This window comes from Hoplias malabaricus, chromosome 10 (genome assembly GCF_029633855.1).
Source record: "Hoplias malabaricus isolate fHopMal1 chromosome 10, fHopMal1.hap1, whole genome shotgun sequence".
Lineage (NCBI taxonomy): Eukaryota > Metazoa > Chordata > Actinopteri > Characiformes > Erythrinidae > Hoplias > Hoplias malabaricus.
Genome location: NC_089809.1, coordinates 5,544,059 through 5,557,784, shown reverse-complemented (window position 1 = coordinate 5,557,784; position 13,726 = coordinate 5,544,059). Strand labels below are relative to the sequence as shown.

The 13,726-nt window shown below is 39.8% G+C and overlaps 1 protein-coding gene across 1 annotated transcript in view; it reads right to left on the bottom strand.

The window, feature by feature from the left end:
• The window catches only part of ephb6 (eph receptor B6), a 48,928-nt gene extending 44,703 nt beyond the window's left edge, over positions 1–4,225 (bottom strand). Inside the window, exon 1 of the mRNA XM_066682329.1 lies at positions 3,910–4,225. Within this exon, the coding sequence (XP_066538426.1) occupies positions 3,910–4,147 (238 nt within the window). The 5' untranslated portion in view covers positions 4,148–4,225. The remainder of the gene's footprint in view (positions 1–3,909) is intronic.
• Positions 4,226–13,726: the final 9,501 nt, after the last annotated feature.

The following is a 13,726-nucleotide window of genomic DNA, read 5'->3' as shown; positions in this document are numbered from 1 at the left end:
TGTGTGAGTGATTGAGTGAGTTACAAATAGTTCCATGAGGTGCTTCACATTAAATTTTTTTTAAATCTAATTAAACTTATGACAAAGATATTGGATGGAGCTTTATCTCGCCAGTGAATACATTTCCACTGCCCCACAGTGCTGAGGGGTCTTACTAGCTGACGATTGGTATTCAGCAATGTGATTATAGGCTCCAAAGAGTCCCGTTTCATATTATGCTTTTTGATTAAGATTATTCAAGGTGCATTAGCTAAATTGAACACCATTTTCACAATGAAGAACCTTATATACGTAAATGTACATAATATAAACAATGTAAAATACGCCACAGTAGATTATAACACTGAGAATGGGAGAGCTTTAGCAGTCACTAGGTGAACTTGTGGATGGAGGTGGGGCAGAAATATGACCCTGATTCGGTGAAGGTTTATCAGCTTGCAGCATAAATATGTTCCCTCCATCTGGAGGCAGCCAGGAGCCAGGAAACATGTTCTCAAATACAGAATCAGCAAAATTAAACTCCACCACTCTGTTTATAATGAGGCATTATCCAAGCCGGGGGTCATTTTGGTCTGCATTAATTTCCAAACCATGTAAAGAAATTTCTTATGATCTAATGAATAAAATCTCTCCAGCGTAACTTTATACAGCATTGTCTGGAATAAACACAAAGCAAAACAGGCTCAAACAGGCTCACGGTCCTCTACCACAAATAGTAGCAAAACTCAAAGCTCTGTTTTTCAACTCAAGCATCCTAATTAAAAACAATAAAGCCATTTGAGTTGAAAACTGTACAAACAACATTGCACATTTTGACCACTTAGAGTACAGAGATATTGGCCTGAGTGGCCACTTTCTTCAAAGATTAAACAAACCACCAGACCAGCTGAATTGCCACAAAATCCCAAATATCCACCATTAATACAGTGTAAGATTCAGAGAGCAATTTTTGTTGGATACACGATTAACTGCATCAATTCAGACTTTGTCAGAAGTCAACAAACATAAACATTCATTCATTATCTGTAACCACTTATCCAGTTCAGGGTCGCAGTGGGTCCAGAGCCTACCTGGAATCATTGGGCGCAAGGCAGGAATACACCCTGGAGGCAGTCCTTCACAGGGCAACACACACACACTCACATACTCACACCTACGGACACTTTTTGAGTTGCCAATCCACCTACCAACGTGTGTTTTTGGACTGTGGGAGGAAACTGGAGCGCACCTGGAAGAAACCCACGCAGACACAGGGAGAACACACCACACAGACAGTCACCTGGAGGAAACCCACGCAGACACAGGGAGAACACACCACACTCCTCACAGACAGTCACCCAGAGCAGGAATCGAACCCACAACCTCCAGGTCCCTGGAGCTGTGTGACTGCGACACTACCTGCTGCATCACCGTGCCGCCCCACTTGGAATGGCTGGACATGAGCATCATAGCTATATTTGCAATAAAGCAACAATAGATCGTATTTTAATATTAACATTACAGTTTCAAAATAGTTGTGATGCTTCACTGACGTGTAACAGGGAGAATAAAGCTAAGAGGGTTAAGCAGCAATGTACTATGTACCTTTTGGAGGTGGGCTAGAAACCAAAACCCCCTCCCTCCCCCTTGATTTCATGGAAGTGCTGTAAAAGTGAATTACACTCTGTAACAGTAGGAGGTGCCCAGGAGTAAAACAAAAATATCCTATTTTGTGTAAGTGTTATAACCCGATGCCAAAGGTTACTACAGCAAAATGAGCCACAATACGAACCATAATGAAACATACTACAGACACCAAAGAAGTTTGCACTTGTGCAAACCCTGATTTAAAAAAAATAATAAAACTATTGCTTTAATGATGAATATCCCTTTACTTTTACTGTCTTTATATTTTTGTATTTATTGTAATTATATATTATTTTGTACAAGCACCATGCTTATTGAGAAGATACGTTAGTTTAATAATAAGAATAATCTCAGGTGTCTGTCATGAACGTATAAGGATGTATGTAGGGCAATGGTCAGCCCAGTCGCTATCCCATCCTCACTCAGGACGAGCACGTGGAGCAAAGTTTCGCTGATGGAAGCCAAAATCGCTGCGTAGGCGAAAAGCCAACCTAAGTGCAACAGTAATGCACTGCTCTGACAGGTCCTTCGTATGGTTCTGATGCATGCACACACACACAGAGACTATTCTTTCTCTCCTTCTCTTTCTGTCCCCCTCTTTGTGTGTGTATTATTAAACAGTAAAGTGACAGAGGGCCACTGTCAAACCTTAAACACAGCTACACTGAGTTCCATTATTGATGGGTGAGAGAGAAAGTTACTGTTTGTTTAGAAAACTGTGACACTCAGATGAGAGAGAAAGAGAGGATTTCATTCGCAACTCTCTATTCTCCCTCTAGCCTTAATTAAACTAGTGCTAACAGAAGTGTGAATTGCTGCAAAGAATCTATCGTTTCCTCTCCTCCCTCACTTTAAAAATACCTTGGTAATTATCGTAGTAATTGTAGTTGCAGCCTATACTTTTCTAGGAAGGCTTTATAGTGTATTGGAACATTTCGGTGAGGTGATGTGATGGCATTCAGCCACAGAAACCTTTGTGAGGTCAAGTACTGATGTTGGATACTTAGTTCTGGCAGTTTAGTTTAAACTACAAGTTACTTGTTTGCTATAAAATTAGCTGCTATATTTGATTACTTTCTGAATGTCATTCAACACCCACTTATACTTACACCCCACTGCCTGTACCTGTATTTAAGATGCTTTTTCTTGTCTATATATCATTGTTACAGCGCTCTGTCTCTACCTGCCTGTATCAGTGTCTCTCTCTCTCTCTGCTTGGTGCTGATGGTATGAATGGATGTCCTACATTAGCACTACTCTGTCTCTCTTGGTGTCAGCACCGTGTTCACTCGAGTGCTCAGACTTGCTCTCATTCTCTCTCAAGTGCGGGCGTTCTTATGAAAGGCTAATGTTTTCTATCCTCTACAAAGTGTGTGTATGCGCCATTTCTCTTGCCTTTCTGAAGTGTTAAGTGTTAACCCACTTTGCTTCAATTCATGCTTGATTAGGCCATACTGCGTCAGACAGGGTTACAAGGTTAACAGTGCTGTTATGGTGACTAGAGGCATGCTTTACACTAATTCCTTTATGTGATGAAGTGCTAGAGACAGATATAAACATGTGCGCCAAGCCAAGGGAACATTTGGCCAAGAGAAAAAGTAAAAATAAAAATGTAAAAAGTTTTAAAAATGAGACAAAATTATTTTTATAATATTTACATGTTGTTTATAGTGCCCAGTGCTAAGCAAAGAGGAACAAGCTCCCTATAAATACCCTTTATGTAAGAAAAAAAATAAAACATTTAGTATCTGTCCTTAGAAAAATCTAGCCTACGTCCATGGCCTACGTTCAAGTTGAAAAATAAACGTTAACAATGCAATTTAGCTTACTGAATTCACATATAACTAACAACTCTAAATGGCTTTCAGTTCCACATAAAAAAAATAATAATGCAAGAAACATTAATAAAACTATAATCTCAATTACAGCAAATGCAAATTTACCTCAGTGCTAGCTAGCATAGCATAGCTAGGATAGCTGGATAGACTTAAAAGCAGTCAGCAGAGGGTTAAGTTAGTACAAAACACATAAGCTTAAGTTGACATTCAAAATAATATACTAAAAAGTCTTATTATTAATAAAATTTTTCAAAATAACTGACAAAATTAAGAACAATTGTTCTAGGCTCCAAATGACGGTACTACCGTGTTTCCCCGATAGTAAGACACCCCCGATAGTAAGACGCAGTGTGGGTTTTAGGGGGGTCGGCTAATGTAAGACGTACCCCGAAAGTAAGACATAGTAAACTGTACGTTGGAAAAATATAAGCCATAGTACCGGTACCTTTTGCTGCATTAACTGCGGAATGCGGACGGATCTGGAGCCGAATGAGCGGAGGGATGTGGCGGCCGCGGGAGCAGCAGTAATGTTGTCCGTGGTCCAACACGCAGCCATGGTTGTCATGGAATAAATCTGTTTTATCTTCCAGTATAACATATTCAAACTGTTCGTTCTTACCGTTTTTCATTGTTTTACATGTTATACATGGAAATACCGTCATGATACGGTTGTAACAAGACATTCTTGGCACTTGCTTTTATAAAACTGTTTTATGGTGAATACCATACTGTTCAGGTTGTTAATAAATGTTAATTTTATGGTTAAAACAAAAATCGACATTTTTTACCAATATAAGACATACCCCGAAAATAAGACATAGTGGGACTTTCGGGGGTAAAAAGAATGTAAGACACTGTCTTACTTTCGGGGAAACACGGTAGTTTAAGGTACCAGTCGACTCTAGGTCAACATTTCGGAGAGTCGAATCGCTAAGAGTCGACTCACTCTCAGTTTGCGAGTGCCAGGACTTCGACTCATTATATACCATCTATAAAATGTAGGTTAACCATGTTTACAGCCGAGTAATTCTAACTGAAATATTATTTATATTACAGTGGGGCTCTCTTTCATAAAACAGAGATGTTTGTTTATAGAATATTTAAGTTAAAATGTGGTGGGGTTCAGGAGTCGATTCCAACGGCTCCGGCTACAGGAGTCTAGAAAACTCCAGAAACCGTTGTTTTTTTTTTTTTTTCAATTTAAGTCTAAGAGTCTAAAAGACCGTCTCGTTCTCATTACATTAACTTATGTCCAGTCAAAATGAATTGCTTATTTGGGACTCATATTTATCTTACACTCTAATAATAATTTGTTAATGTTATTGTTAATCTATATGATTTTATCTAATGTGATTTTACGTATAAAGAATTACTTTGATTAAAAAATGTATCTATGATGTGTTGAGGGAGAATGAAATGTAGTTTCTACAGGACACTACTAACATTAGTTTTATCTGAAAGCAGAGCTTTAGCTCCCAGTGTTACAGCACTGACCTGAGCACTGTGACTCAATTGGTTGCAGCCCTGAATGATGGACAGATAACTGACTGGCTAAATAAAGATGACGCCCAGTGAAAAGGGTGTTCTCTGTTTAGAAGCTGTAGAGAATCTTCCCCTCGCATCAGCTGAGAGAGAGCTGCGTGTTTCTGTCTCAAACCATCGGCATAACAGTGTTACCTCAAAGTTACGGAACAAAATGCGTCCCGTATAGGTCATCATTTATTAATTGTGTGGTTTTTGGATTTTTTGAGACTGAACCCAGCTCAGTGCATGAGTTCAGACAGATCAGTAGAGACAGATCAGCCTGAGGCATTTTTGCTTACTGACTGACTGACTCCTAATGTTTACTGTTAGTTCAGCTATATTTCACAGAGAGAACTTAATGTGGCACTACTACACTGCCTGTTGTTAGCCGTATTTCACATTCCAGTTCGTGAACTAAATTTGGAACCGTTCTGTGTGTTTCCACCGACATAAACTGGTTCGTGAACCAGAAAAATGAGTTCCCAGTTGGAACCAAAGAATAGTAGGTTCTTCAGCACAACCCATGATTGAATAACAGGAAATTAGACAGGAACATGCTCCGTTTGTGTGTGTTTGTTTGCCTGTGTTTGGCGAGTGAGTAGGTACCATCCAGTGGAAAAGCACTATTAGTGTGGTCAGGTTTTGGGTTATTAGTTTTAGGTCACGAACACTCATCTCAAATGTTTTTGATGGGGCTATACCACTTCAGAAAATAAAGTTACGCTGCCACACAGTGTTTATAATCTTCGTCTTTCTAGTTAAAACTTGGCAATGTGTATGGTGACCTTAGGCCCACATGTGGTGATTATGTTTTATACAACTGCATGGCTGTGTCAGCATTGTGTCACTCATGGTACAGACAGTTGGACATACAGTAAAGTTGTATATTGCACAAACTGCAGCACTTCTCTTGCCAAATGGCCTAAACACTACAAAATGAGCTTCTGTGAGGGTTGTGTTTGATTACTCTATTTCTGTATTCATGTGCTGGAGAGAGCATATGAGAGAGAGAGAGAGAGAGAGAGAGAGAGAGAGAGAGAGAGAGAGACCATGGTTCTCTTTAATATGCTCCAGATGTCACAATCTACAGCCGGTCACCCCAGGACAGACACACACACACACACACACACACACACACACACACACACACACACAGCTCCTCATTACCAGCACAGAAGCCAGAGAAAGGAAGAGAGACAGAGGGCAGGATTAACACAGTTCCAGAAATAAATAAGAGCATGTTACTGAATGTTATCTTCTAACTTCTTTGCTTTGGATTTATTCTGAATTTTTGTTTTTAACCATTTAGTCTAATATAATATTTGGACACTCCAAGCAGGACGAACCGGTGGACAGTGAGCAGTAGTGGTCTTAGTCCCTGGACACTAACATATTGAAGCCACTGTTTCACTATTGTAGGATAATAATGATAAATTAACAGTACATTAAAGTTGTCCTATTATCCCCTTTTCTACAATTGAACACTGTGTTCTGTGGTCTTGATGAAATGTCTTTGGTCAAAATACCACACACACCACAGCACCATTCTTAGCCTGTCTAAACTGCCCTGTTCAGAACCCTGGGTTTCAGCGCCTTTTCGTTTAAATGTGAATGAACCTCAGCTCACCACTGCAGCAACAGCAAGACACAAGGTTTTATTTTTGCAGTTTTTGTCTTTTCTTTTATTTCTAAGATATTGTATATATTCCTTATCTTTCCTTTCTCATATCTGCTTTTACTGCTTTTACATATTTTTTGCATAACTACTTTTCTTAAAAGCAGTGGATTCTGGAAAATTCTCCACTGCACAGAGACAGTTTTCATGTCTTTCAGCACATGGAGAGAATGGAGGCCACAGAAGGCTGTTGAGAATGTTGAGCGTGACAGCCACTTGTCCCTGAAGTGCAATGAAGCACACGCTCTTCACCCTGGTGCATGCATGGAGAAATGCGATCCTCCGTGATGGCACCGAAGAAAGACTGCATGAAAGCTTATAAGGCGGCCATCTTGTGGCTCCCTGTTTGGCTGGTGGATTTGGAAGAATCCTATGAAAATTTATGTCTGGACGCTAGTTTATAGTTTGCCCTGCAGATAGATATGTTAAAAGCACACTCAAAAATCAGTAAATATAATTATTTTCATTTCCATTTTAATTACTTTAAAATTAAGGTCTTCTTTCATTCATTCATTGTCTGTAACCATTTATCCAGTTCACGGTTGTGGGTCCGGAGCCTTTGCAGTTCTTGGAGTTCACACATTCACTCACACATTCACACCTACGGACACTTTTGAGTCTCCAATCCACCTACCAACATGTGTTTTTGAACCGTGGGAGGAAATCGGATCACCCGGAGGAAACCCACGCAGACACAGGGAGAACACACCACACCCCTCATAGACAGTCACCCGGAGGAAACCCACGCAGACACTGGGAGAACACACCACACCCCTCACAGAAAGTCACCCAGAGGAAACCCACCCGGAGCGGGATTTGAACAACATCACAACCCTACTGAAATCCCATGATGACCTAAAATGATAAATGCTGATCTGGTGCTGGCTTAGGTGGTCACCTAGCAGGATCACACTGGTTGTGTCTTTGCTTACCATTTTCCAAAAGGGGAAAAGAATATTAATACAAAAAATAATTGTCTATGCTGTTACAGTGGCAAAATGCTACAGCAATATGTAAACAGCCTTAAATTTAAAGTCTCAAGACATTGGTACATTTTCATGTAATCCCTCCACCCTTTTCTACTGTCCTCATAAAACATTAATTCTCCAGGAGATGCTTATGGCTATGTGTGATAGGCCTTTTAATTCAGACAGGCTTTTGCAACCGTTATTTCATCAGCTACAAGCAGCTTGCTGTGTAAATTCTCTCTCTCTCTCTCTCTCTCTCTCTCTCTCTCTCTCTCTCTCTTTCACACGCACACACTGTACAATCCAAAGGTGTGGGTCAAGTGCTTGGCTAATTAAAAGCCACAGATCAGCAAGACACTGGTCCTGGGCCTTGGGCAATGACCTTATGGTGTTGATCCTGTGTTGGGCATGCTGTTTCTGACAGAGAAAAACTCTCCTCTTCTCTCCTCTCCTCTCTCTCTCTCTCTCTCTCTCTCTCTCTCTCTCTCTGTTTTAGAGCAGTTATATCATGTGTTAGGTAGACTGTTAGAAAGCAGCAGGTGTTCAGTAAATATATATTTGCCTCAGCACAAAATCCAATTTGCAGTTTTCCCAAATATATTCCATTAGTGTACATGGTAGGTATGAAAATAGTTACACAGACACTGTGCTATTCCAGACACCGAAATCACTTTTTATAGAGTTGCCTCAACCTCAACCAATGTGCCACATCCACCTGGATGGTGTGATGGCAGTCACTGTGCACCTGTACGCTCACCACACATCGGCTATTTGAGAGGACACAAGACAGAATGATTCAGCCAACATTATTGTAGATGACTATAATTATAGGCATCTAAATAGTACATTTATATTCAATCATAAGCTGTAGGAGTCCATTAGCTTTTTGCATACAGTCTTAAATTCTGTCATATATTTTGGGGGAATATATCAGATAAAGGAAAATTATCCACAATGTTGATCAATGGCTCAAAATGCTACATTATTGAAATACATGTGCATCTTTGTGGTGGCTTTGCTTCGGAAGATTTCCATTTGGTTGCGTCTGGGTTAGCTGTAGCATCACACTGAGTGAGGAGAGGGAAGGTTATATCCAACCAAACAAAGAGAGAATGAGAGAATAAATGTAAGATGTAAGAACACTGTTTAACAATAGCATGTGATGTGCTTGCAGTTAGCATGATGCTAAGAATATAGATTCCCTTTGTTATAGCTCAGTTCTATTCATATTTTGGTTGATTAAATATATATAAAAAAAGGGGGAAGCTATATAAAAGTGACCAACCAGCTTTATGTACTCTAAATCCTGTTCTTTATTTAAACAATCATTTGAACTTATATTAGCTAAATCAGAATATATGACATGGTGAAGCACAACAAACAAAAACAGTGAGAGATTCTGTTCAGCAGGTAAGAATTTAGACAATCCCATCAGCGCACTGTGAAATGTATTAGAAATGCAGTCTTTTAATCACTGCCTATTTGGCATAATGATTTTAGACAGCTGATAACGTTTGAAGTCATCTACTAATTGAATCTAAATTATTCTGAGGGAAAACTGTCACGTGAAGGTTGCTTTGTAAGTGAAATGAACTGTGTATGACAACTGTGACAGAGAGAAATAGTGAGCCTTTACAGGTACAGTATATGTCCAGTTTATAACAGTTTATATACACCACTTATAATCAATTATAAACAGTTTATATACACCACTTATAATCAATTGAAGGTGTACCATTTTGCATGCAGAAATTAATTCTACACACACTGTTTGTACACTCTACATACAAAACGCTATAGCATTCATAGAACAACAACTAGCTTGTTGTTGGAGGCTAGCTAATCACAGCTAGCTCATATTTAGCTTTGGCATTTAGCATGGTGATTCTAGGCTAATGTGAAGTGGCTTCAAAGCATTTAAAGATTTTATAGGGTTAAAGCTTTTGAATGCCTTTATGTACAGAGTGAATCTTAATGTAGCTGAATTCACTCATTATTAAAGCTGTGTACATGCTTTCAGCACAGTCCTCTGTCAAATATCAGTCCAGACTGATGTAATCATTTTACATTTTAACTGAAGTATAAATAAATAGGGCTTACTGCTAATGTGTTTATGAAACATTGTGACACACAAAAACGCATTCAAAAATGTTCAGCATATGGCCACAAGAACCAAGAAATGAAAATATATTTCACCATTCTTATTGTATTTTAGTAAAACTCAGAGTACCAAACGTAACATTCTTACAGAGAAAAATCTATCTAATACTGCTTCTGTGCTACTTTAGAAATGATTAAATGTTTGTAAGCAATGACACAAAGAAATAGAGAGAGAGAGAGAGAGAGAGAGAGAGAGAGAGAGAGAGAGGATGTGTGCTATTGGGTTAATGCAGCATTAGTGCTGTAGGAATCAACAGAACGCACAAGTCAATGGGGCATCTCTCTCTCTCTCTCTCTCTCTCTCTCTCTCTCTCTCTCTCTCTCTCTCTCTCTATGTATCTATCTATCTCTGTCTCTCTCTCTCTGTAAATACCAGCTGTTCTCTGTATGTTCGATCTGAGCTGATATATATAAAAGCCACTGATGTACACATTCCAAAGGATCCACAGTAAAAGTCACTGGTCCCAATGCACAATATGAGATTTAAAGGCACATTTCAATCATTTTCGTCCTACATTCATTAATTCATTGTCTGTAACCACTTATCCAGTTCAGGGTCACGCACCTGTACTATCTGTAATCACTGGGCGCAAGCGGGAACACACCCTGGAGGGAGCTGCATTCATGCATTATGATTTATTTCTGTTTACTTAGAAAACAATAAAAATACACTCGACACTCAATAATAATAGAAACCAATGGGCATGTGCTTTATTTTAATAACTATGTGTAACCCTTTGAATGAAGGTTATTAGAGATAATTTCTCTTTGATGCAGACCCACGAGATACTGGAGGATTTGTGAGGCCTCACTACTTCTCTTCGCATTGCCACTTACATAACATCATGAGCTCTACACACTCGGAGGAGAACACTAACAGCTCTGTTGAATTATGTTAGGTGTCAGCAGCATGCTCAGAGTGAGAGGGAACCTACACACCCAGCGTGAAAGAGAACAATAATTGCTCAGTTGTAGATCAGTGGTCACATATTTCAAATGTTTTTTTTTTTAAATGAAATTCTGCTTCCGCCTTTGGCTTCTGTTATAAGTGGGTTTGGTGTTAGTGGGTTTTCTGAAAACTTGTATTCCTTTAATGCTTAGGCATTCACATTGAATCTCAGGTTTTTCTCATGTATTATAATAGTAGCCTACCACAAACATGCCGTTCCATTTCCATCTATTTACCTCTCGTATCTGCCCATATACTTATGAGTGTGACTGTCATCGAGAGCCTCAAATCTAAAGAGGAAAAATTCAGAACAGACTTTACCGCTGACCACACTGGCCAGTACCAACGTGACTCACTTTACATGGCAACAAACATAGCAGCGCATTACGTGAGAGAGAGAGAGAGAGAGAGAGAGAGAATGACAGCTGTACAGTAGAGTTGAATGGGCCAGTGGGGTCGCTTCCAACAGTCATAATATCGTAATAAAGGCCATGAAAGAGGGCAGACAGAAGGGGGTCATCAGGGTTACAGTGAAACAAAGGTTACACAACTTATTATGCACCCCTCCTCTAGCCCTTTTTTTCTCCCATCTTTTGTTACCAGTGTAGATAGCTTGGCCTCGCAGAGCGCAGTGCCTCAAAACAACTTGGAAACAGTGAGCTTTTATGTAAAGTGACTGCTGTTGATTCCCACACATAAAATCTGGGGAAAAACAAAAGTATCTTAAAGGAGCAATCGATCATTAAATGGTCTCAATTTATTGAGGAATCAGATTGTGTTCTTCTCCCTGATTGAACCAGTTTATGCTCCATAGAGCAGGTCCCCATATGGTGGTGGGCCATGTTTGAAGTGGACGTATTATGAACGAATCACTTGTTCATGCACAGGCAGGGGCACGTTAATTTGTGGTTCTGGAGCCTAACCCACAAACTGTACAACAAGACCATTCAGGCTGTTTTTCTAGGCTGCCGAAGTCAAGAAAATATGGGACAAATTGAGCCATTCTGCTTCATATTTAGAGTGCAGAGACTTCAGAGTTGTCCTGCATCCTGGTCAGTGTCTTTCCTGTCACAGCGCTGGACCTGTGACCTATGTTTTGTTGGTGGAAAAGGGGCAGAGTATGTTCTTTTAAAACAGGTTTAGTGCAGGCCACTGAGTTTGAATATAATGGCTGTTGCATGATGAGTACAGCATTACTTTTTAAATCTTTAAAGGAATACTTAGACATTTCTCTGCCTTATATCTGTCCAGTGTGTATACAGCGTACAGTTGATTACAACAGATCATTTCAGCCTGTTTCTCTGAACTTAAAAACCAAATGTTTACACAAAACTCACTTATAACACCATATCAATGGGCAGTTTATGAAGTTTTCTGTTCCTCTCTAAAATACATTATACGCGATAATCTAAAAATCATGCTGTATTCCTTTAAATATAGGTAATATTGGTAATATTTCTCATTTTGTGATGGTATAAGGTTATTTAACTTACAATAGAATTCATTCATTCATTCATTATCTGTAACCCTTATCCAGTTCAGGGTCGCGGTGGGTCCAGAGCCTACCTGGAATCATTGGGCACAAGGCGGGAATACACCCTGGAGGGGGCGCCAGTCCTTCACAGGGCAACACACACACACACACATACACATTTACTCACACACTCACACCTATGGACACTTTTGAGTCGCCAATCCACCTACCAACGTGTGTTTTTGGACTGTGGGAGGAAACCCACGCAGACACAAGGAGAACACACCACACTCCTCACAGACAGTCACCCAGAGGAAACCTATGCAGTCACAGAAAGAAAAACACCACACTCCTCACAGACAGTCACCCGGAGCGGGAATCAAACCCCCAACCTCCAGGTCCCTGGAGCTGTGTGACTGCGACACTACCTGCTGTGCCATCGTACCACCCCCAATAGAATTCAAAGAAAAACATAATAAAATAGATATGTATTTCTAAAGTAATTTAATTTGAAGCCACTTCCCTCCTATTCAGTTTTCCCCCATCGCCATTCCATCTGTAAGCCAAGTCTCCTCATTCACACACAATGCTAGAAACCTAGGAGAGTGAGGAGAATATGATTTCACCAAGTCAAATAATTCTTCAAATGGCTGCTAATACACCGCCATGGCACAGCTCAACACGCTCGGAGGAGAATAGTAATGGTCCAGGTCTACTACGTCAGCTAACAGACACCCTTCGCTCTCTAGCATCATGCTGAGTGATGGGGAGGAGGAAGGGAGCCGTCTAAAGAGAAAAAGAGAGCAAGAACACAGTTGTGCTCTTTTGGACTCCTGGCCTTGGATGGCTGAGGCATGTCCAGGTGATGTGGCCAGCTCTTAGCCCACTGCACCACTTGGGAGACAGAGCATAGAGTGTATAAACATTGTGATAAGTGTTTTTGTTAATCTTTAAAGTCAAACCAGTTGAAACAAATTAGTTATAATGTTATTAAAATCAATTAAAATGTTGAGGTCAAGAAAGGAATAATGGGTGAATTGATCACGGAATGGCATCGGACGTTTTGCAACTTCAAAAAGCTGTTTTCCTTGAACATAATTTTAATATATTAATTAATACATGCATCTAAATCAGCACGCAAATCAGTACACTCAGTTTTACCATCATCAGCATTCCATATTACACTCAGAACACACTCAGTGTGAGTACTTTGTTAGTTGTGTTGAAGTAAATGAAAATATTAATGAATATTAATAAATGAATCGGTATCAGGGCTGGATATATCAGTTTTGTTGAGTATCGCAACGTCTGGTTCCCATCACCACCACTGTAAAGAAATCTGTGTTAGCAAGTTTCCCAGGAATGAAGCATTGCACATAATCCAAACTCAATGAGATGTTCACATCTCGACCCCTGAATAATTCAGCTGTTCTGAAAATTGAGCGGAATTCTCCTTTAAGATGCTTCTGATAGTAAATGTACTATGGTACTGAACATACTACAGTATATCAT